Genomic DNA, 24,079 nt, shown 5'->3' with positions numbered 1-24,079 from the left:
ATACTGGTTCTTGGAAAACATGTTTGTGTGTTAATTGGAAAATAAAAAAAGAACAGAAAAGTACTTAGACTGGAGACAACATAACAAATTCTAAATATTCACTAGGCAGTATCAACTAGCAATGAGTGAAAGATGCAGGTGAATGAAATCCTGTATTATATAAAAATATGAAAAAGCAAATATAATGGACTACAAGCCCAGGAGGAGAGTCAACAATACTTTATTGACCATATTAGCAATCAAGAACAGCAAGAGACCTTTCAGGTGCATACACATACAGAGGAGAGCACAGAAATATCACACCAATTTTTCGTACATTTTTAAGGATTAAAGATCAGTCACGTGGGGTTTATACAGCATTTTGTACAGTTAGTGTTACAGAAAAACAAAATTAGTTGGTTTTAAATGGTTCCTTAACATTCAGATTGGAGTGTGATTTACAGCACAAATATGGCCATTTTAGTGGTCATCCCCTTCTGGAGAATATACAAAACAGTATTGTGATTTCCATATGTATGTACCATGTTATTATCAGCATAGTTTATACTCACAAGTGTGTGCAGTAAGTGCATCATTTACTGCATCTGTACAAAAAAATGAACACACCATGCCAGCAACATGTTAATCTAAGGCCTCGGCCACTGAAAGCAGATGAAGTGCAAGCCTTTTTGAAGTAATCTACTCCAACCTGTCGGTCCTCAAACCAAGCCTAGGTCTGAGGGCCTTTATCCACAGCCTGCCTGTCCTCCCCCTTCTCAGTGAGCTGGGGTGCAAAGGGTCCCACCAGCCAGTTGAGAGGAGTGTTATTGAGCAGATACTCCATTACGCCATCTAGAGAATGTCGCACCTGCAAAAATGTGTCAATCAACATAAATAATCTCAGAGTGAATCATAATTATCTGTTATGATGATGTACATGCAATGTGTTGGTTGAAATATTAAAACTATGAATAAATAATGAGAAACCAGCAGCTAGTGTATTCATAATGAATACACACAGGAAAAATGGAGCAACAGAGTTTGGTATACCTGTGTTAGATGATAACGGGTCTGCTCCAGGAGGTGGGGTGTGAGGGTGCTAGCGTTGCCCAGGGAGGAGTGCAGTTCTTCAGCTGCTTTCTGTGCATTTGCCAGCTGGTCCTGGACCGCACTGGGCAGGCCCTGGGCGCTGGACACCACACCAGAGCAGGCAGACCGCAACTGGACACTGAGACCACGCACCATCGAGAGGGTTCGCCACTCCAACTTCAACACAAATAATGGCATTTACAGTTAGCTGTGGTTACCTAGACAGTGTTTATAAAGTTCCCCAAGTACAGTCATTCCCATGACTACTTTGTCAAAACAAACTAATTTGAGACTCCCTACCGCAGTCTGGTCTTTGGGACCATCCACCTTCCCGCCATCTACTTGTCCATCTTTAGGCTGTTTCTCCTGCCACTCCTTCCAGCGCTGCAGCAGCTGCTCTGGTGCCCCTTCCAGCTGGTGGTTGGCAGCAGCCAGGGTGGAGCGGGCATTCTCCAGCAGGTCCAAGGTGCTGGTGATCTGGGTTATGGTGGCATATGTGGTGTCTCTGGCGTACCGGGCTCTCACCAGGGACTGCGCCAGGGCCCGCTCCTGCACCTTGGAGGATAGCTTGCCCAGACGGATAAAGTAGCTGGGGCTAGATGGGCTAGAGCCCACCACTGGTGCAGTAGCCACCTCACCTGTTGCAGGCTCGGCCAAAGCAGCTGAACAGAAAAAAATGAAGATGATCTAGAATGGATCATTCAGTCTGAGATCAGAGCTATTGATTTTAGTGCCACCCTGTCTACATACACATATCTAAACATAAATTAAATGATCACACCATCTTGCAGCTCTAGACCTGACTCAGCAGCACCCACACCAGGGATGGGTTGAAATCCATTTCAGTACAGTCCATTCAGTGGTTACTAGTTAATTTTCTCATTCATACTGACCCAGCTCTCTGTCGCTGAGAGGCAGGATCTGGTCCACCAAGTTCTCAGAGTGGCTGAGGGCCAGGCCCACCCCACTGCTGACCATTTGGCCCACACCGGTCCCCATGAATGAGCTGAACCATCCACTGGCTGCTGCTTGGGTCATCTCCACACCCCCAAACACTGCAGCCATCATAGCCCCAGTCATGGTCTCCTTGGCCCCAGCCATGGTTTCCTTGGCCCCGGTCACAGCCCCAGTTATTGACTCCTTTGCCCCCAATACAGCCCCAGTCATGGTGTCCTTGGCTCCAGCCATGGCCTCTTTTGCCCCGCTAACAGACTGGTACATCATGCCCACTGTGTCTGAAACCAGCTGTGGGAAAGAAAATATACAGCTCATTAAAAAGCTGTGTTATAAATATATGAGGTATTATACATCTGCAGGAGCATCGGTGACAACCATGGGAAGCCTCAAACATGGCCAGCCTAGACAACATCTGGAAACAACGCACACTCTCTGAAAAAAAAACTACCTGGACCTCACATGTCGTCTGAACGCCTTTTACTGCAAATGCCTCCGCCGCATACTGGGCATCACATGGTGAGACCACATCCCGAACTACAATACGGCGAAAGACGTTGGACAACCCCGTTTCCTCCCTAATCAGTGCCTCCTGACTCTGACTGTTTGGTGACTTGGCCTGATCAAACCCACCTCTAGAGCCCACCCTCATCCTCAAGGAGCCATCCCCAACTGGACACGCCCAAGAGGACGACCTACTCAACCGGAGACAAAAACAACACATCAACCTGGGACCTGACCCAGAATAGGACAGCGTGGGGATCCATATGTTGAGGCACTATGCTCCAAGCGAAGATTAGTGAGTGAGGGATGAGATATCAAGGAGTTTACCTGTCTTTTCTTGGGGACTTTAGTCAAATTGGATGCATGAGGAAGCGTTGTTGACTAGTCAATATTAGATTTGGAAAGTCTCACCTTGTCAGCTGGCTGCTGGAGGATTTGTAGTTTTTCCACCTTGTCTAGTCCCATCATGGCATATTGATTCACCACAGAAACTGTAACAAATTATGAATCAATTCCTAACAAAAAGTGATCCACTAAAATAAAATAATTTAAAAAATGATGTCTGTCTGTGGTCACTATGCATCAGAACTCACTCTGTGGCTCCAGTCTGTCCAGGAGTGGCTTGGAGCCGGTGGTGGCGGCTGCCCCCAGGGTGCGCACCCCGCTCTCGGCAGCATCCATGACCCCCTTCAGAAGGGGAACGCTGTCCTTAGTGCTGCTGTAGGCGTTGGACACTACACCACAAGCAGAGCTCACCAGGGGGATGCTACCTACACGGGACACAACACTCTGGGAACAAAACACACAATGCTTATAATTTAGCAAGATTTAAGAGAGAAGAAACAGCCATTGTGTTGCCAATTTCATATTTTGTTTGCTTTGTACTGATAACTCAACTCTGCACACTGAGTTTTTGTGTGTGCATATTACAATTGAGGAGTGCATATTTCCAATTAATCAACTTTGAGTGCCTATTCTCTGTGAAATATTGAATGCTGGTTTCAAAGTTATCTGTGTACCAGACCCTTCAAGAGAGCTGTGTGTTATAGAGTAAACTACTGTCCCAGTGATGGTGCTCCTCACCTGCTGGTCTCCATCAGCTGGCTGGGCTATGGCTGCTGCACTGGGCTCATCAGACTTCTCGCTGTCTGCCATTGTGCAGGATGTTTCTTTAATTTCTGACATGAAATGACAGTTTATGAGAGAACTTTTACTTGCTTCAGAAGACAGAAATGTATTATCCAGCTAAACAGCAGCGATGGGATTTATTTTGCTGCCCCCCCCATCCATCTGTTAGAGGACAACCCAGGCATGTTTGCTTCATTTGTCAAACAACACGATACAGTCAAGATGGAATTGGATAGGGCAGAATTGAAAAATGATTCACGTCACTGGATAGAAGTTGAACTGAGCAAGGATGACTGAAGTCTTGTGGTTTTCAATTATGTCTCCCACAGCCAAAATATTAAAATCATTCTGATGGAGGTAGATACAGTAATTGTTTATATTACAAACAAACAGTATAGCTCCTCTGCTACAGGTCTAACTGGGCCATGGCCCATCTCACTGCAGACCAAAGTAATGTAGGCCTTCATTGGGATGTTTGCTGTTATAATAAAGATGTGGCAGTTTGATCATGTGCTTTTTATATTTTACCTGAACAATTTTGGCAAACATTTTTATTTGATGACATCACAATTGAACATGAAAATCCTGCAGAACTTTGTTCATAATGTCATGGTGATTCTGAATGTGTTTGTTATTCAATTGGATGACAACATCTGAACATAGCAACTTTGGTAGAATGTTTGGGCCAAGTATGTGCCAAAGTTGATCCTGAATTCAGTTTTGGTGGCATCAAATTTAAGGCCATTTGAGACCAAGCTTTCTATACAAAAATGTGATTTTTACATTATTCTTTTTTTTAAATTCAGGAAGTTGATCAGTCTGTACCATTGATGGAACAGGTAAATCTTTCTGCAAGACCAACTATTTTCATCTATAGTGGTAAGAACATTTTATTCCTCTGCAGAGGACAGGGCTACAGCTTATTTTTGTGTACTGCTCAATATTCCATTTCCAAAAAGGCACAGATGTAAGATCTCAATTTGGTCAATTTGTTGCTGAGAATTTTTCTGCACAGCAAATGCAAACTTGTAGTCTATTCAAGGTTTAAAAAGGCTTCTAAAAAGTTTGTAATTTCCACTTTAAAAATGTCAGACTTAATTTGCCCCAGGGTTGTAATATGAGTCCGGTCTCGAGACCACATATTGAGCATATCAGTCTGTAATTTCTTACAGAGACCAGCGGAGTAAAAATAAAAAATAATTATCAGCTTCCATTCAGTCAGCGGATAAAACCGATTCTCCAGGCCAAATATCTACACTCCTTTCTTGAAACATTAATATTGTATCGCCTATTTAAACCTGGGATTCCTACTTTACTCGTAACATTACTGTCCTTAACTTTTGTTGAAAAATATCCTCAAACTTTGTCTGAATTTAATTGACTTGTTGGTAGGGAAGAGTGGGGGAAATTGTTGGAAATTTGCACGCTCACTATTAGTAAGGGGAGACACGGGGAAATTGTAGCAGTATTTATATCTGCTATAGACATGTTCGTGCAGTGTCGAGCCTATTGGGCCATCAGTGTGTGACAGGCTTGTGATGCTGAAAGGACAGCAAGCGTAATACCAGCACACTCATGTAGGAGTGCACACTTTTTGTAAAACACAAAGGGCCAGTGGTGGAGTAGAAGCTATACGCAGGTATACGCCATATACACATTTTGTTTTTCAGTGGGCATTGCCTATACTCACTATACTCACTTCTCAATCCCTACTGTTTGCGTATCAAATTAGTGTAGTGGAGGTATACAACTTATTATTTATTAAGGATCCCCTTCCTGGTTTCCAGCAACACCAAGGCAGTTATATACACAATTTAAAATATGACGTTACATTTCATAACACCATCAGGCCACTACTCCACTATCACATATTTACAATACAACATCCATGTGTGTGTAGTGATGGATTCTGGGTTCTAACTCCTAAACTTGAAATAGGGTTCATTATCAGGTATTCTATTGAAATATTGAGTACTATGGTTTAGAGGGTTTACACCAGAAGTGAATGGTTATCTGTAGGAGGAAGGTATATGGTGGGTGCAATTAAGCTTGGAATGTACTGAGTGTAGGGAAAACGATCATACGTGGCAGGCATTGATAAGGGGAGAGAGTCATGGATTAGTGATGTGGTGAAGGTCAGGTCAGGTCACGTTAAAGGAGAAGGAAAGGGTTATTGCCCGTATCACTTTGTATCTTTATTGCTACGCAGGAAACTACCTTTAGCGAGAAGGAGGAGACTCCACCCAAAGTGGGGTACATATACCACCACTATAGTAAACACGTTTTTGTCGATTCAGCGGTTCGATCCTTTGGGAAGAATAAACTTGGTCTAAGCTTTCATAGTCCCCGTCGAGTTCTTACTCTGATAATTAGAACCTAACAGTAGATTGAGTGTATTATCATGTGTGCGTGTGTCTGTGTCTCTTCACAGTCCCCACTGTAGTACAATAGAGAAATCATGCACAAAGTAGCCTAAACAATTGCAAAGCACGTGAAGTATATACATCTCATCACAAATAGCCTAGTTTCAGCAGCATATCATCTGCAAGCAGCATGAGTGTGCAGCTCTCAACTGGTTGTCGCATGGAGCAGCTCACAGAATGACATCCATAGCCGGTAGGGTAGAAAAGACATTTCAACTTACATCCACCAGTAAATGATAACTATGGCAACAATGGGTATGCAAATCAGGTATTGAAAAATGTTGGTCCGTAGTCTTGGTTAGTAGGCTATTTACGATGTGCAATTCAATCATCATACACTGTTTGCATGAACATTTTTAAAGCCTTTCAAAAAAAAAACTTCCCAATTAAACGTTGACAGCAATGCAGGCCTACCTGATAGAATGCTATAAATGCTGATTTGTATCAATGGGGAGGGCATTTGTTTAGCTCAATTGAAATAAGGGACAACTACATTTATTTTTTATTTTTTCCCACACCTCAAATGGTCTCCTGATGTGGTTCAAGGACATCACATTTTTATTTATTTTTATTTTTTATGTGAGATTTTGAGTGAAAATCTGAAAAATCTTTAGGAAAACATAGTACGTCACACAGGGTACCTTTCCTTCACACAGGACCCTCTTCTCAAGGCACCACTACACCACTTCATTGGGCCGATGGAAAGAAAGCAGTCACACGCAGCATGATGTTAAAGGATAAGCAGTCAATTCACTCAAACAAAATAATCCAGTAGGTCCCAATCATAAGAATACAAAAACATAACCATTAGGCTAAGCATTTACGAATTGCAATGAACATCTGACTTTCCATTGCAAAACACATTTCACTTTTAGCACACAAAGTAACCGGTGATCTAAAGTTTAAATGCAAGAATGTTTTCACACAGTCCCTGTGCCCAAGAAAGCAAAGGTAACCTGCTTAAATGACTATCGCCCCATAGCACTCACGTTGGTAGACATGAAGTGCTTTGAAAGGCTGGTCATGGCTCACAACACCATCATCCCGTAAACCCTAGACCCACTCCAATTCACATACCGCCCCAACAGATCAACATATGATGTAATCTCAATCGCACTCCACACTGCCCTTTCCCACCTGGACAAAAGGAACACCTATGTGAGAATGCTGTTCATTGACTACAGCTCAGCATTCAACACCATATTGCCCACGAAGCGCATCACTAAGCTAAGGACCCTGGGACTAAACACCTCACTCCGCAACTTCTTGACGGGCCGCCCCCAGGTGGTAAGGGTAGGCAACAACCCATCTGCCACGCTGATCCTCAACACTGGGGCCTCTCAAGGGTGCATGCTTAGTCACGTCCTGTACTCCTTGTTCACCCACGAGTGTGTGGCCAAGCATGACTACAACACCATCATTAAGTTTGCTGACCACACAACAGTGGTAGCCCTGATCACCGACAATGATGACACAGCCTATAGGTAAGAGGTTAGAAACCTGGCAATGTGGAGCCAAAACAACAACCTCTCCCTCAATGAGAGCAAGACAAAGATGATGATTGTTGATTACAGGAAAAGGAGGGCCAAACAGGCCCCTATTCACGTTGACGGGGCTGTGGTAGTGGAGTGTGTCAAGTTCCTTGGTGACCACATCACCAACAAACTATCATGGTCCAAACACACCAAGACAGTGGTGAAGAGGGCACGACAACACCTTTTACCCCCTCAGGAGACTGAAAAGATTTGGCATGGGTCCTCAGATCCTCCAAAGGTTTTACAATTGCACCCTGACAGGTTGCATTACGGCCTGGTATATGGCAACTGCTCAGCCTCCGACCGTAAGGCACCTACAGAGGGTAGTGCGTACGGCCCAGTACATTACTGGGGCCAAGCTTCCTGCCATCCAGAACTAGGCGGTGTCAGAGGAAGGACCGAAAACTGTCAAAGACTCCAGTCACCGAAGTCAGACTGTTCTCTCTGCTACCACACGGCAAGCGATACCGGAGCACCAAGTCTAGGTCCAAAAGACTCCTTAACAGCTTCTACCTCCAAGCCATAAGACTGCTGAACAATCAAATGTCCACCGTGACTATTTACATTGACCCCCCTACACTACACTGCTGCAACTCGCTGTTTATTATCTAAGCATTACCCCTACCTACATGTACAAATGACCTCAACTTACCTGTACCTCCACACATTGACTCGGTACAGATACCCCCTGTATATGGCCTCTATTTTTATTTTAGTGTTACTTTAGTTTATTTAGTAAATATTTTCTTAACTCTATTTCTTGAACTGCATTGTTGGTTAAGGGCTTGTAAGTAAACATTTAACGTAAGGTCTACACTACACCTGTTGTATTCAGCAGATGTGACAAATAACATTTGATTTGATTGATTTGACATAAGCCATTTTCAAACGAGATGGCTAACAGGAAGCGTGCTGCAATAATAAATTTAAAAAACACAGTTCCACTTACCAGATGATGATCATTTGAAACTTAACTTCTTGATGAAAGTTATTCTTGAAAAAGGACAAGCTAACAAATTAGCAACAACATTTACTTCGATAAAACCTGCTGCAACCTCTGCAAACTAGCCTACAACAAAAGCTAGCTAGCTGGACCGTGGGAAAACTACTGCTTGCTATTGCACAGTGGCCTGTTGGCCTTCGAGAATGCAGAAGTTCCCATGGGTTTTTTTTGTAAAAGTGGTCCCACTTATTAGAAGTCAATGTGATTGGTTGACACCCCTAATATAGTTCAATGGCAGATGTCCTCTATCAAGCATCTGATGGCCTAGCCAATGGCTGACTTAGCTAGCTAGATTTATCTGCCTAGAGACCATCAAAGAAAAATCCTGATTTAATATTTCTCTCTTCAGTGTTAACCCTTTCCTTTCTAACAAAAACTGAAGAGATTAAAATCAAAACATCTTTGGAAAAAAAAACATTTTATAGATCCTTAACCTTTCTCTGAAAGTGTAGAAGTCCCTCATTGTTCCTCACTGTGTTCGGGATAGTAATCATTTGTAGAGTGGCTCTTCAGCACACATTTTTTTCCCATCATTCTGAATGTCTAAAGAATCCATATGTTCTTTTGAATTATGAACACAGAAATACTGGACATTTTGAACTCTTATTATAGTGGCGATTTGACCAAATTACATTCATAGTCTTGAATTGGCATTTTTCTGGCCTCGGTCTTGACTTGGTCTCACTTTAAGTCTCGAACACAACACTGATTTTCCCTAATGAAAGATGTATCGACACCTACAAAAAAAATTGCCATTAATTATAATCCACATAATTTAAACTTCCTGATGCTGCAGCATTATTTTTCTGCTGTAGCAAACTTGCTCAAATTAAGATCCTACATCTGTATGGTGATCTGCTGTGGTTTTGCCTCGTCTTTACTTTGGGTTATGGAATGTCAGAAGTCATTGATATGTGATTGAGATGGAACTTATATACAGAGTAGAGGGCGACCGACTAAATCAGAATGGCCGATTAATTAGGGCCGATTTCAAGTTTTCATAACAAATCGGTAATCTGCATTTTTGGGCACCGATCATGGCCGATTACATTGCACTCCACGAGGAGACTGCATGGCAGGCTGACTACCTGTTATGCGAGCGCAGCAAGGAGCCAAGGTAAGGTGCTAGCTAGAATTAAACGCATCTTATAAAAAACAATCAATCTTAACATAATCACTAGTTAACTACACATGGTTGATGATATTACTAGTTTATCTAGCTTGTCCTGCGTTGCATATAATCGATGCGGTGCCTGTTAATTTATCATTGAATCACAGCCTGCTTCAACAAACGGGTGATTTAACAAGCATATTCACGAAAAAAGCATTGTTGCTCCTGACCAGGCCTCACCACCACAACAGTCCAAGAACAGCCCTGTACTGAGCCCACTCCAGGCCATTTCTGCCGCAGCTGAAGGAGGAAGTTGGGCACCCCCTGGGCTCATCCCCTTAGCAGGCCCCTCTCCTGCTGCTCTCCCCTTCCCTTATCGTCCATGGCAGGCACATGTCTTCAGTCACCCAGCCGAGCGCTACAACTAGAAGGAGTACTGGGAAAGGTGCATGCAGTACTACCAGCAGCTGTCTGATCAGGAGAGGTGGAACCAGGTCTGCTACTACATGGACCTGATGCGCAGAGCAGAGTTTGCCCATATGAGAGAGTTCTACATACGCATACTGATGCAGCTGAGGAAGAGGAAGGCCCAGTCTGGACCAGACCATGCTGAGGGTGAGGACAGGGCAGCTGAGTCTCCTAACAACAGGCAGCTTATAAAAACCACTGGAGAGGCTTACTGCCATTTTATGAATGGTGGAGCTGGCCAAAAACATGGGCCTCCTGCCTGCCTCAGACTCCGAGGCCAAAACATGCTCTGATTGACTGATGTGATTGAACTGACTAGACTCCCATTGAACTGATTTCACATTTAACTGTGTTTCTTATATTCATAATACTTGGTCAGTATTAATACCTATATTAAGCATCTAAACCGCAATTAGTATTTTTGTGTCACTGTGTGTATAAGCATACTCTTCTCTCATTCTTAGTGAAGGTAACATGAATGGAGAGAGGAGACTAGCTTGGTATGATAATACAGCTCAGTGCCTGGGTCAAGGTCACGACTGAAGCTATAAACTACAGGACAAACATAGGTGGAAATACAGACTAAATGTAGGCATACTTATTTAGAACTGAAATGATCCACGGTGAGATCTTCACTTACACTGTGACACCACTGGAGCAAAGTCTGTCTCTCATATCAGATAACAAGAAACAGATAAAGAGAAATATAATACTAGAGCAATATATTTTAATAACTGCTTTGCAACTAACAATACCAAACAGTTGGAGGGGGGGAATTGACATTATTTTGCATTGATGGTCTACACCTTCGGACAACCACATCCTGGTGAGAGTTCAATCTACTATCAAAAAGCACTCTCTGTAACCCCTACAGCTAGTAGGGCAGGCCTAAATGGCAAGCATGTTAGTATGCAAGCAGTGAAACACTGACTGATTATATGAAGAAAGACTTGGGCCCCAGCCATACCACATGTGTCTGTGTGTATATATATATATATATATATATATATATATAAAGGTCCCAGGCATAGAAGTGAATGGTCCTAGCAGCCTACAACATTACGATTCCAGATCTAGACACATCATGTACAGTTATGCCATGTAAAAATATGAAAAATACTATTTTACCAATAAGAAAATAACAAGAGGTCTGCATTGAGTGGCCATTTGAACATTTGCTGCTGTTTTGAAAGACGGTTCAGCTGAACTTTCCCCCACAAGAGGAATTTTCCAAGTACTGTAATAATATTAACAGCGTCTTTGGGAGATAACTATTGAGTCATGTAACTTGATAAACTTCTATCGAAATAGGCATCTAAACAGACACTTAGGCAGACATCTAATATTACAGTAGAGTTTGTAGTAAGCAAGCTAGTAGTCACGAAACGTGGCGATGTCTTCAAATTACTACAATTGTCATGCTTTTTAAAATACGTTTGTCGCTATAGGTTGTAATTGTATTTACTGACCTCACTGATCGTATGCTCCTGTTCTCCTTGTATCTGGCTGCGAAATTAAGCCGAACTAGCTGTGTTCCGACCAAGCCCTCTTGACAGCACAATTGCAACACATGATGGCTTAGCAAAGGCAGGGTTGTCCAATTGTCCACGAAAGTTAACCAATCACAGTAACCTGAAACCAAACTAGCTACAGTAGCCAATGAATGTTGTTTGCTTATATGAATGAAGCAATGTAGGCTAACAATTATATCAATAGTTGTGCCTGTATGAAGATGGTAATATATTTTTGAATATCCACAGCCATTTGTCTATAATGTCTGTGAATGTATATTTATGTAAGTTGTGTTCATGTCATAATTGATGAGACTGTTTTAGCCTATTCCAATAATCATTTTGATTATAGAGGGGAAACAGTTTTAGCTAACTGATAAGGTCTCTCCATCTCCAAGTACACAACCTGACATTGCATTATCAGATGAAGAAAAATGGCTCACAAATGGGAGTTTCACGAGTTCAGCTTCTCACCATCTGAGGAACATATCTGAAAGGGTAGTAGCCAGTGGCGTGTATTCATGGATGCCAAGGGAAGCCAGGCTACCCCCCAAAAATGTACCAAGATAAAAACATGAAATAATGTATCTTTCGTCTCTCTGTGTTTCATAATGTTCCTTCAATACGCAAGAGACAATGTATTAACTGCCTTAATTTTGCCGGTCCCCTGGAAGAGTAGCTGGTGCCTTGGCAGCAACTAATGGGGATCCATAATAAATACAAATCTCACCGGAAAAAGCAACTGGGTGAGTGAAATAGCGTCACTCTGTCTCTGTAAGTGTAGACCATCTATCTGATGCTGTCTGGTCCAAAAGAGTATGACATTGTTATGGAGCCAAATAGTTGCCAAACGTTTGAATGTACGTATCGTTAGCATCTTTAAAAAATCCATACGTAAATGGTTAGGATTGTAAGAAAAGCCATGCGTGAAACATGAAACGTAACCGTTAAATTAGGTCTGTAAATGTACAAACCCTATGTCACATCTATGAATAAACATTGAAACGTTCAATTCTTACTTTACGTCTCCCTTTACTCTGTGACAGATGTTTTTTATACATACAAACTTTTGCCAGGAATGTGGAATATGCAAAGGACATGAACCCGAAAGTAGCTAGTCGAACTTAACTAGTCAATCAAGCAACTCTAGCCCAGACATTAGAGTTGTTTTGCAGATTCCAGTTTCATTTCCAAAATAAAGGTCTAGAGCTTGTTTTAGAACGGAAATTCAATAATGACATTATACCAGTTGATGGCGTAGTATAGGCATGGGCCTTCAGCAAATTACTTTTGTGAGAATGATACTATAAAGACACAGAAGAGCCTCGTCTAGAATAACCACCTGAACTGCAATACAGAAAGTAAATATGATTTATGCTAGGCCTATTCTACTTTCTAAATATGCCATGCTGTTGTGTGTTATTTAATGGCCATATCATTACATAATACATTTTTATGGCCGCGTGGGGCTACTGTGGTGATCATGTAACCTAACGAATCTCACTTTTCCAGTATTTGGGAGGACGGCCTTATGTTAGGCATTTTGACTGTGTATTTGTGAATTCCAGTCTGTATGTAGGCTTGTTATAGCCATTTGCGTTGCACAACCCCATCACGCAGAGGCTATATCCATAATGAGACAAAACAAAATGATTATTTTTTTATATTTTGGGGGGGTACTTTTTACCCCTTTTTTTATGATATCCAATTGGTCGTTACAGTCTTGTCCCATCGCTGCAACTCCCGTAAAGAGGCGAAGGTCGAGAGCCATGCGTCCTTCGAAACATGACCCCACTGCTTCTTGACACCACCAATGTGTCGGAGGAAACACAGTACAGCTGGAGACTGAATTCAGTGTGCATGCACCCGGCTGCCGCAAGGAGTCGCTGCAGCACGATGGGACAAGGACATCCTAGCTGGCCAAACTCGCCCCTAGCCCGGACGACGCTGGGACAATTCTGCACCACCTCATGGGTCTCCCGGTCGTGGCTATAACCTGTCCCGAGCAAAATAGCCAAGGGGTCCCAAATGGTCAAGACTATCTATAACCTATTCTTGTTGCCAGTACTGTTTTCCCTATCAGTCACTGCATGTGCTTCTTCCGCTATTTTGTTTAACGTTTATTTAGAGGCCTATGAGCTAGGGTCTCTTTTTAAGGGGAGGCCTATAATAAAAACAGTTATAAAACACAAATAGTATTCTGCAAGACACCAGTACCCAAAATGATAGACTAAATTGCAATGCCTATAAGTTGAAGGCCTATTTTTATATTTGGATAGGCCTAAATTAAACATTGAATTATTAAAGTGATAGGCTAAAGAACTTTGGAGAATTTAGATAATTTTAGATACACACATGGATTTCAGTAAACAAATGGATAAGACTGTTCTATTCTCTTTGATTTAGTTCCTATTGCAACAAATGACAGAATGGATGACATACTGACTGACTGAACTGAATGAAGGATGAATTAAATGTTCAAATATGTTGGAATGATGAGTTGCACACATCATGCATGCCCTGCACTTTATTTGGCTAGTAGGCAAATAGGCCTACATTAGGGTATAATGACTCTATGGCTGCATGCCTCCGGAAGTCTGGGTAGCCATTTGATTAGACGTTCAGGAGTCTCATGGCTTGGAGGTAGAAGCTGTTTAGAAGCCTCTTGGACCTAGACTTGGCACACCAGTACCGTTTTTGCTCTGACATGCATTGTCAATTGTGGGACTTGTATTGATTGACAGGTGTGTGCCTTTCCAAACCATGTCCAATCAATTTAATTTACCACAGGTGGACTCCAATCAAGTTATAGAAACATCTCAAGGATGATCAATGGGAACAGGATGCACCTGAGCTCAAATTCGAGTCTCATAGCAAAGGGTCTGAATACTTAGTATGTAAATAAAGGGATTTCTGTTTTTTATTTTTGCAAACCTTTCTAAAAACCTGTTTTCGCTTTGCCATTATGGGGTATTTTGTGTAGATAGATGAGGGGGAAACTTTTAGAATAAGGCTCTTTTTTTACCTAGGCAAGTCCGTTAAGAACAAATTTTTATTTTCAATGATGGCCTAGGAACAGTGGGCCTGTACGACAGATTTTTACCTTGTCAGCTTTGGGGTTTGAACTTGCAACCTTCTGGTTACTAGTCCAACACTCTAACCACTAGGCTACCCTGCCACTCCGTTACCCTGCTAACGTAACAAAATGTGGAAAAAGGGAAATGGTCTGAATGCACTGTATGCCCATGCTGTAGAGATCCATTACATTAGCTCCCGAGTGGCGCAGCGGTCTAAGGCACTGCATCTCTGTGTTAGAGGTGTCACTACAGACACCCTGGTTTGAATCCAGGCTGTATCACAACTGGCTGTGATTGGGGGTCCCATAGGGCAGTGCACAATTGGCCCATCTTTGGCTGGTATAGTCCTTAATTGATCTTGGTTAAATAAATGTGAAATGAACACAAGTGAGGAGTATTGGAGACTTGAAAACATGCAGGATACCTTTTCCGGTTTCCCTGACTTCAGTCGTCTTTATACTGTGTTATGCTTTTTTGCGTAGCACTCCTCACAGGCCGTTTGGTGTAAAGAAAAAAAAAGTTGGTTAGATGAAGCTGCCAGAACTCTGAAATTAATTATTGTATGCCTGAATTGCCCCCCAAAAATTCCATAATCATAACATGGTGTTTGTATGTTCACAGATAAAATGTAACGTTTCATGTTTCACTCATGGCTTTTCTTATGATCCTAACGATACGTACGTTCAACCTTTTGGCAGCTATCTGGCGCCATAGATTGTTGCCCCCTGTAGCATTGAATTCAAGGGAAGCCAGAGAGCATTTAGCCTACCTTGATCAAAAAAGATCTTAATTCTCCATACTGGCCAATTATTATAACTGCAATTCTGATCCAACCATTCATTCTTACATTGTGTTCCTGGCCTGAGAGGATGGAAGGTCAGTATGTAGCTAGATGTAGAAGGCTAATGTTAACTAGCTAATGTTACCCACGAAAGGAAGTTAGGCTAGCGAGCAAGCATGTTAGCCAGGTAGCCAAAGACAACAACAAATAAGTGTATTGGATGACAGTGATACTGTTTCCTCAACATGAGAGTAAGATGGCATTGGTATTTCTCTACAAGTAGGGTGAGTCAACACCCACACACAGCAGAAACATGGACAGCCACATATTTAACATACATTGATTGGACTAAATCGTTTTTGGTGCCTTTTAGTTGTCACTGTATTAGAGTAAGCATAGCTGATTTTGTGAGGTTGAAATGGTGCTGGAATAGTGAAGGCAGCTCCTGTTCTCTTTGACTTGCGGTAACTCTGGTTCTAAATCAATAGTTGTTTGGTGGTCCGAAAATTTCCGTCCTGGGGTGAGTAATGCCATGTGGGCCAGTTGCAGGATGGCAAAAGGCAGTAGACTGTTTGCACAAACAAATGTTAAAGGTGCATGCCGCCACCTACTGTGCTAGGATGTGGTCCACCACATTTTACAACATCAGTTCCACATTTCTAAATCCTCCAATACTTCTAAGAAAAAAAAAGAGCCCTTCTAACAGACCCTCCCCCAAATCCCTTCCAAACCTCAATGACCCAACACAATCTTTCACTCTTCAACATGCTTCCAATATAACACGCTCCACCATTTCATGGACCATACATATGCTCACCAACCGGATGTAAGTTCTATGTCCATATATGGTGTTCCTTCCTAATAAGCTACAGTCCAACATTGGTGTCTGGGACCATTTATGGAGGTCCTGTTCAGTTCTGCGTTACAATATGAATGTCAGTGTCCATGTATGGAGTTCCAGCTCCAGGCCGCATTCCAATATGGAAAGGCTTTGCCCATATAAGGAGTCCCTGCTCTGATTACGGTCCAATACGGAAGACAAGCCAATATATGGATGTTCCTGCTGTGGATTAAGGCGTCCGCAATGCTTCCCAGCCAAAACAGTTCGTAACAGTTTGTGCATATATTATGACGTTTTTGTTGGTTTTGGTCTTCTGCAAGTTTTGTTTGTTGGCTGTTAGGGCACACAACATTTTTTCTCAGGCAAGCCGAAGTCTGTAGCAGAAGTCTATGCTCCTTCGTAGGTGATTGGTCAACAGTAGGGACTCAAAAAGTGTTTGTTGTCATTCAATGAGAGACAACTTGTTTTCATGCACGCGTTTTCACTCGAGTAATACTGCACCAAAGATTTTAGTTAGATGTGAAATTGCGCAACTAAGATCTCCTCAGAAAAACATCAAAATCAATAGCAGATTTCCTGAGTTGTTTTAGATGAATTCAGACTATTACTGGCTACAGCATCTCAAAATGGACAAACAGTACTTTTGCTGTTTTTTTTTCTTCTCATTTTTCATGCAAAGGTCTTTTAAGGAATATGCGAGCACACTCGCTCGGTTTGCTTAGTCGGGTTTGCATAGGCGCCAGCATAGGAGCCTTTAGATATGTCATCTGAAGCTTAAGCGCTCCTCCAGGAAACTGCGTTATAAACTACACTTAACTAACTTCACTATGTGCCAGATTTCACAACGCCTGGTACAATCACAGAAACATCTGTTGTGATTATTACCCTTCAGATGGACACAGGTGCCTCGCAGCTCCAATTAAATATTTGTTAAGTCAACAAGAGACATGTTTTCAAGATGTTGAGCAATAACATTCCTGAAGGTGACATCACACCTGTAGCCTACTGGATGAGTTCCACACCTGCACAATGTGAACAACAAATGTCAAAAATACTTTGTCAAGGATTTTTCCCTGTCTGATACATTTCATATTGAAATAATTACCTGTGTCTTATCCAAATAATCTATTTTGATTGTAGGCCTGCTTATGTGCTGTATTTGTGTTGTATTTGTCTATAGATGTTTTGTTCAGTACGAGCAAAGAGGTTATAGGCGTAGAGATCCTATTAAATTACTAGAGGGGCTATGTCATGAAACCTAAAAGTTCCAGAATGGTCTGAAAATTTGGAAGCCAAAGTGGTCAGGGAGAGATCCAAACCAGTCTAAGTGCAATGAATGGCAGTAGAGGCATAGGTGATTTTACTTATGCATGGAAAAAAAGTAAAGCAAATGGTATATCAGAAATTGTGCAATAGGCAGGTAGCCTAGTGGTTAGAGTGTTGGGCCAGTAACTGGAAGGTTGCTAGATTGAATCCCTGAGGTGACAAGGTAAAAAAAATATATAATTATAAATACAGTTTTACACAATTATTTAAATGTAAACAGACCATAAATGTCTACATTTTTGTTTTCTTGGAAATCTGTCAGTGTTATATGCTACAATAGTATGCATTTACAACTTGTCTAAGTCCTAACATCAACTGATTTCAGCCAGTGTATGGTGGTGGTTTGACTGCATTGTTTGAATGAAATGTCGGCATAATTTGGTAGTTATTTTGAAAAACGCATTCCTCTAAACTGGCTGACCACAACCTGTGGTGTTGCAAGCACCCCTCTCTATAGGTTAATGTCCATTATAGTATTCTAATTCCTAATTCTATGGTTATACTGGTCAGTGGTCACATGTTACACAGGGGACCAGTAAGTGTTAGCACAGGTGAGAGGAGAGGGCAGGCAATTCTTACTTCTCAATTTATGTATTATGTTATGCTTTTATATGCAAATGAGCTATATGTCATTTAGATGTTATACCTGCAATAAATTAAAATCACCCAACCAAAGATCTACGCCTGGAAAGCCAATTGTTTTCAGCCTGCGCCAACGGCGGGAATCGCCATTACAGGTAGGCCTATTACTAACTCAAGTAATCTGTAAGTCCCAAGTAAGTCCCAATAACATCAATTTAGCCTAACGTTTCATATCTCTTAACTTTTCCTCCAGAATCAAATCAAGTTTTTTAAATTTGGATTCTAGTTTGCTGAGATTAAAACTCAAGTAATTACTACAGCTACATGAGTGGCTTTGTATTTCTGAGGGAAGCACTGTAACTGCAGTGGGTAGCTGTTACCTACACCTCAAGGGGGCAATCTTTACCCACATAGAGAGGCCAATTTGCTGGAGCCTCACCCACTGTATGTGGCTGAACCTCTGCAACGTCTTTCAAATCTGCTTGGCACCCATATGGAAGACTTGTTCAGATGATCGATCCTTTTACACAAATTATAACTACAAGTTTATTTAAAAAAAAATTGAACAGAGAATAAATCAGCTATATGAAGCCGATGAAAGAGAAGTGAATGTGGATACATTTATAAATACAAGTGTGGAGTTTAAAGTAAATAATAATAATAATATATTATTATAAAGTAAATGTACATATGTAGGCTATCACTGTGAAAGAAATATTTTGAGAAATGTCCATAGGAAAATAAAAAGGTTATTCATGATTTCCTGACATGTGGAGTTCTAATACAGGGATAGGTAACTTTGATGTGGGTGGGGTCCACAAAACATCTGAACTCATCATGAGGGGCCTGCATACCTACATCCATACCCACACATGCAGTCAACTGATTTGTGCAATTAATCCATTAGTGCAGTTAAACTACTTAACTCTCTTAAAGACATGTTCCGGAACTTTGACGACTAGTAAACCTCCCGCTTTTGGCTCGATGTGTAAATGTGTAGTTCATACATGCATAATCTATAAGTAGAATTACTGTCTTACCTCAATTAGCCACAAAATCCCTAGTTTGAAAGCGACTGTTTTCTGGAAGTTGTGCGGCTCCAATATCCCTAAATTTTCCCCCATGTGGGCCAGCCCCCTAGCAATTTGAGTCCAAGCCAATGAGCTTCAGCCCCTCAACATTTGAGGTACAGCTAGCAGGATGCACACACAGCAAAGCGAGAGACAGAGAGCTATAACGTGGTGCACATATCTGACGGAATTTCAGAGACCACTCTTGAGTGCAACTTCGCACTCCTGGCCAAAAAGTATATAAAAGTACCAGAGAATCTCTTTAACTAAATGCATTATACCATTAGCCAGGGTCAGCCCCTAGCCTTTTGGGGGCCCTAATCGAGATTTGGTTGGGGGCTCATCCACATAGAGGGCAAACATTTTATTGGCCTCCGTCTTTACGGTGTAGAGAAAAATGTGAAAAAGTGAGTTTCCTGCAATTTTACACATTTTGCCATGGGGTGTAGAGAGAATGTTGCAGTTTTAGAACACATTTAAATGCAATTTTACTCATTTTCTCATGGGGCAGAGAGACATTTTTGCAGTTTTACAACACATTTCCTGCTATTCTACCTATTTTGCCATGACTTACGCCATGTTAATATGATGTCTGAGTGAGAGTCACTAACAAAATCAAAGTGGGCCCCCTGTTGGTCAGGGCCCTGGGCATGTGCCCTGCATACCTGGTCGGTATTCGTCCATGTTTACTACAAGTTTGGATAGCTGGTGAGATAAATTTCCCAATCTAAAAAATATTAGCTTACATGGGTAATTGAGTGACTGTCAGTGACTGACATAACAAGAAAAAAACTGCTCATGCAAAACCAAATTTCGAAATTGCGCCGTATTCTACGATTCAGTATGTTGAGACCCCGACTGAGTTTGGGGTCTCAACTTGGGGGGGAATTGATCCGCAAGCCTACAAAAGGCATGCCGCCAGTTGCCCATCCCTGAGCTAGAACAACGTGTGTCTCTGTGTGGCTGGGATAATATTATCCCAGCATGCCAGACACAATAATTCATATTACCATTATTTGTTATGCAGGATTACATTTCCACAAAACTCCTACATTTCATTAGGATATTTTTTCATCACAATAGAATATGACCCATTAGAATTTTCATTATCTGCCCTTTCATATTTTCATAGCTATTAGGACAAAACACAGGGAGAGATTACTTTAATATTGCTATCAGAGACTCTGAACGGCTTCCACAGTTATATTTTGGTTCATGTTTGAAGTGAAATGGTCACATTTATAATCACCAACCCTTCTAAAAGTAAACGTATTCACACAGCATACAGACATATTAACGAATGAGAGAGTGAACAGGAGTCTGGTAGCTGGAGAACAGTGGGGTGTCTGTGTTTCTCCTCTCTCATATATATTTCAGTTATTGGTTTGTGTGTTTTTGGAGAGCGTGGGGATTTAATGTTCCCCAGTGTCCCCCTACTTCCTCCTCCTTCAATTTCCCCAGACTGGGGTTACCAGCATGTGCCCTGGAGGGCCATAGTATCATCTGTTTCTGCTTAACTCTGACTCTGCTCCACTGGATCAATTGATTGTGGCCCAAATGGTTCTGGATATTGAGTAATTGAAGATTAGGAGATAACAAGAAGTTCACTGATCCCTTAGGAAAATTACAACTTTCCCTGTGCCTGAGGACAGCTGTTGGTTTTCTAAACAAGATTGTGTATTACCTTCTTTGCATTAGTGGAACGTTCTGGGTCAATTTAACCAAACCCAGTGTTTTAAAAAATCTGATCTGGATGTTTTTTTTTACCCAAACCCAGTAAACTAACTAGTAAAGAGGACTCAAATGAGACCCAAACATCAGGTAGTACTTATAAACTGTATCCTTTGCATTGGGAGATGAATTGGTCCAATAGTAGGCTATCCACCAAGGAAGGCTTTCTGAGGTCATATGAATGTGATCTCTGCAATGACAATGAAAAACATTTGCACTGATTTCATGTTTACACAAGAAACAGATGGTACAGGTGCATTACATGGAGAACATGAAAAAAAAGCACTTTTCAACTTCTTCCCCCATACTTGCATCGTGTTTGTTTTTTCCCCCCCAATGTGACTGCAACACTTCAATGGTGTTTCTAAGGTCAAGAGAGCGGAATCTTCAATTTATATGAAATATTTACCATCTGGCCATTTTATGACAATTTCAATTGAAGTTTGTTTCAGTTTGTTTTCACCAGCAGAAATCGTATTTTCAATGCACTGCAACATATTGCCGGTGTCCTGGCTGCAACATCAGATATCAGTAACATGGAAGACACCATTAGATATGATCTCAAGGTTGAAACTTGATATGAACTCTTGCCCTGGCAATATATGGTGCAAAAACATATTTATAATAAGGTGTGACCTTGGCTGAGCTGATGCAGGTCTCAGAGATGAACAGGAACATAGCTCACGTGGAAGAGATATAGAGAGCAGAGGTTGACCATGCACCAGAGGCTGTCAAGTCAACCATACTCATACTATACTGTTACTATACTCTAGCCCTACCTACCTGCCTGCCTCCATCTACCCCTTTACTGAGAGTACCAGATCCGTTTTCCTTTCAGCAGTAGTTCCTTTTATATCTACTGTTCCAATGAATAAATAAACATATTGATTACTTCTCACCAATGTTTAAAGGTTGTTTGGTTGAATGATGAGGCTTATCGACGCATTCGTGAAAACCTAAACAGTTATGATGTTAATGTGTCCAATACTCTCTTGCTCTCTAAAGGCTTATTTTCCTATAATACTTTTGTACAATGTGTTCACATTAAAAATCACGTGTTAGAAATAGTGGAGGGAAAAAAACTGTCCTAATTATGTGCATCAGGGGGCATTCAAATTGAACATTTTCATGAAGCGTGAACTCACCCTTATTCTTTTAAAATGAATACTCATCATAGTCCTTAACTGCATGTACAGTATTTGGCTCTGTTGAGTGTCGTTCTCTTTAATCTTTTCGGTTATTATAATCACAAAGGCCTCTGTTGAGGAAGTTGGAACAGCCTGAGACTTTAAGTAAGCTCCATATTTCCAGGTTGTAAAATATTGACAACATGATTCAAGTGAATCTCTGTTGGCTCTTTAAAACAACAAAGTAGACAATCATATTTGCTGCATGAAAAACCTCCAAGCTCCCCAAAATGTCATATGAAATGAAAAGTAACAAATAAGACACAGTTTCCTCCATGGCAAAAAATATCCTCCTAATTTACGACTTTTCATCATATCTGAAACACAGGCGACTCTGTAGTCCCTTCCACTGTTTATTCTAGTGGGATTATTTGGCCAGAGGGGGTTGCCAACGGGTCAGTGGCAACAGTAGAGGTGCACTGGGAACATGGGGGAGACGGCTAGCCCTGAAATATTAATCGTCTGGCTGGGATGTGACTGCTGATCTGTCCTGACAGTGATGGCCTACAACTGTGTTGTCCCCAAACAAAGGACTGGTGTGTTGCAGTATGCTGTGTGACTGTAGCAAGGTGAGGTACTGTAAAATAAGTCTCCCTCTAAATTGGCCCTCCTCCTCTTCCCTCTGTCCCCTCTTTCATAATCTCATCCCCTGCTGCACACTCCACTCACACGGCTACCATGAATGATGGCTACCATGACAATGCCCCTCACAGAGAAATAACATGGCCATCCGGCCTGGGCAGACGTCAGAAGCAGAGCACTTTTATCAGCTCTGGACGTCTACCAAGAGAAAATCACCAGTAATTGCATTAGCATTTAGCAGAGCTCAAGTTAATATCCAACATAGAATATAGCCATTGTAAAGTGGGGCATTATACTTGTTGATTCAATTGGTGCATGTGCTCATAATTATGGGAAACAGCCAGGATAAGTCAAGGTTGTGCAAGAGAAATTATGTATGAGCGTAGTGGACAATTCCCTTTCCTGTTTCTCTGTGTAAAGACACATGGCAATGAAGTCTAGCCAATGACATTGAACCACAGTTTGAGCTTCTTGGTTCCACAGAGGAAGCAGAAAAAAATCCAAAGTTTGACTGGATGCCTTACTGTTAGTGAGGCAGGGAAGTGAAATCAATTTGTACTGGTGAGCAAGCTCTGTTATTCAACTGCAATCAAACACTGGGCTCCTGAGTGGCACAGCAGTGGTGTCACTACAGTCCCTGGTTTGAATCCAGGCTGTATCACATCCGGCCGTGATTGGGAATTCCATAGGGCGGTGCACAATTGTCCCAGCATTGGCCGGGGTAGGCCGTCATTGTAAATAAGAATTTGTTCTTAACTGACATGCCTAGATTTTAAAAAAAGCTTACACTGTGTTTTCTCGACAAACCATTCCAGGACAAATGTTTGATAAGAGAAAGGCATGACACATAACAACTCTTAAAATGTCTGAGTGGTTTTCATGGGGCCTTCCTTTATCAAACATGGTATCAGATCACAAGGAGAGATGGAGACAGACAGAGCTGCTGGTTCACTTGTGACAGCAGATCATCTAATTTCACACGAATGTATTATAACTCAGTATCTTTGCCCGTAGCTGAACTATGTTTTTACCTCTCTGAGGACAACGTGCTGCTAGTGCTCATAGTAGAAAACGGAGTATCTACATCTACACTACGCATCATTAATATCATATCCTTCCATCATCACGATGACACCTGCCCCATGGGCTTATGTCAGGCACATACTGCAGAATATTAACAATAGTGACTGCTGTTTT

The 24,079-nt window shown here is 41.6% G+C and overlaps 1 protein-coding gene across 2 annotated transcripts; it reads right to left on the bottom strand.

Moving 5' to 3' along the window:
- Nucleotides 1-204: 204 nt before the first annotated feature.
- LOC115144936 (perilipin-3-like) lies at nt 205-11,782 on the bottom strand. Of its 2 annotated transcripts, none has more exons than XM_029686091.2 (8): nt 11,664-11,782; nt 3,610-3,704; nt 3,120-3,315; nt 2,938-3,017; nt 1,962-2,313; nt 1,369-1,730; nt 1,030-1,245; nt 205-847 (listed from the first exon to the last, which is right to left on the bottom strand). In XM_029686091.2, exons 2-8 carry the CDS (start codon nt 3,679-3,681, stop codon nt 710-712), a joined length of 1,416 nt encoding a protein of 471 aa, XP_029541951.1. In that variant the 5' UTR covers nt 3,682-3,704; nt 11,664-11,782; the 3' UTR covers nt 205-709. The 2 variants fall into 2 exon arrangements, with proteins under 2 accessions (XP_029541951.1, XP_064859150.1); XM_065003078.1 differs by lacking the exon at nt 11,664-11,782 and adding an exon at nt 8,562-8,586.
- Between the last annotated feature and the right edge of the window lie 12,297 nt (nt 11,783-24,079).

This window comes from Oncorhynchus nerka, linkage group LG17, assembly GCF_034236695.1.
Source record: "Oncorhynchus nerka isolate Pitt River linkage group LG17, Oner_Uvic_2.0, whole genome shotgun sequence".
In the NCBI taxonomy this organism is placed as follows: Eukaryota; Metazoa; Chordata; class Actinopteri; order Salmoniformes; family Salmonidae; genus Oncorhynchus; species Oncorhynchus nerka.
Note: the sequence above shows the minus strand (reverse complement) of the source record. Positions and strands in the feature narration are given on the sequence as shown.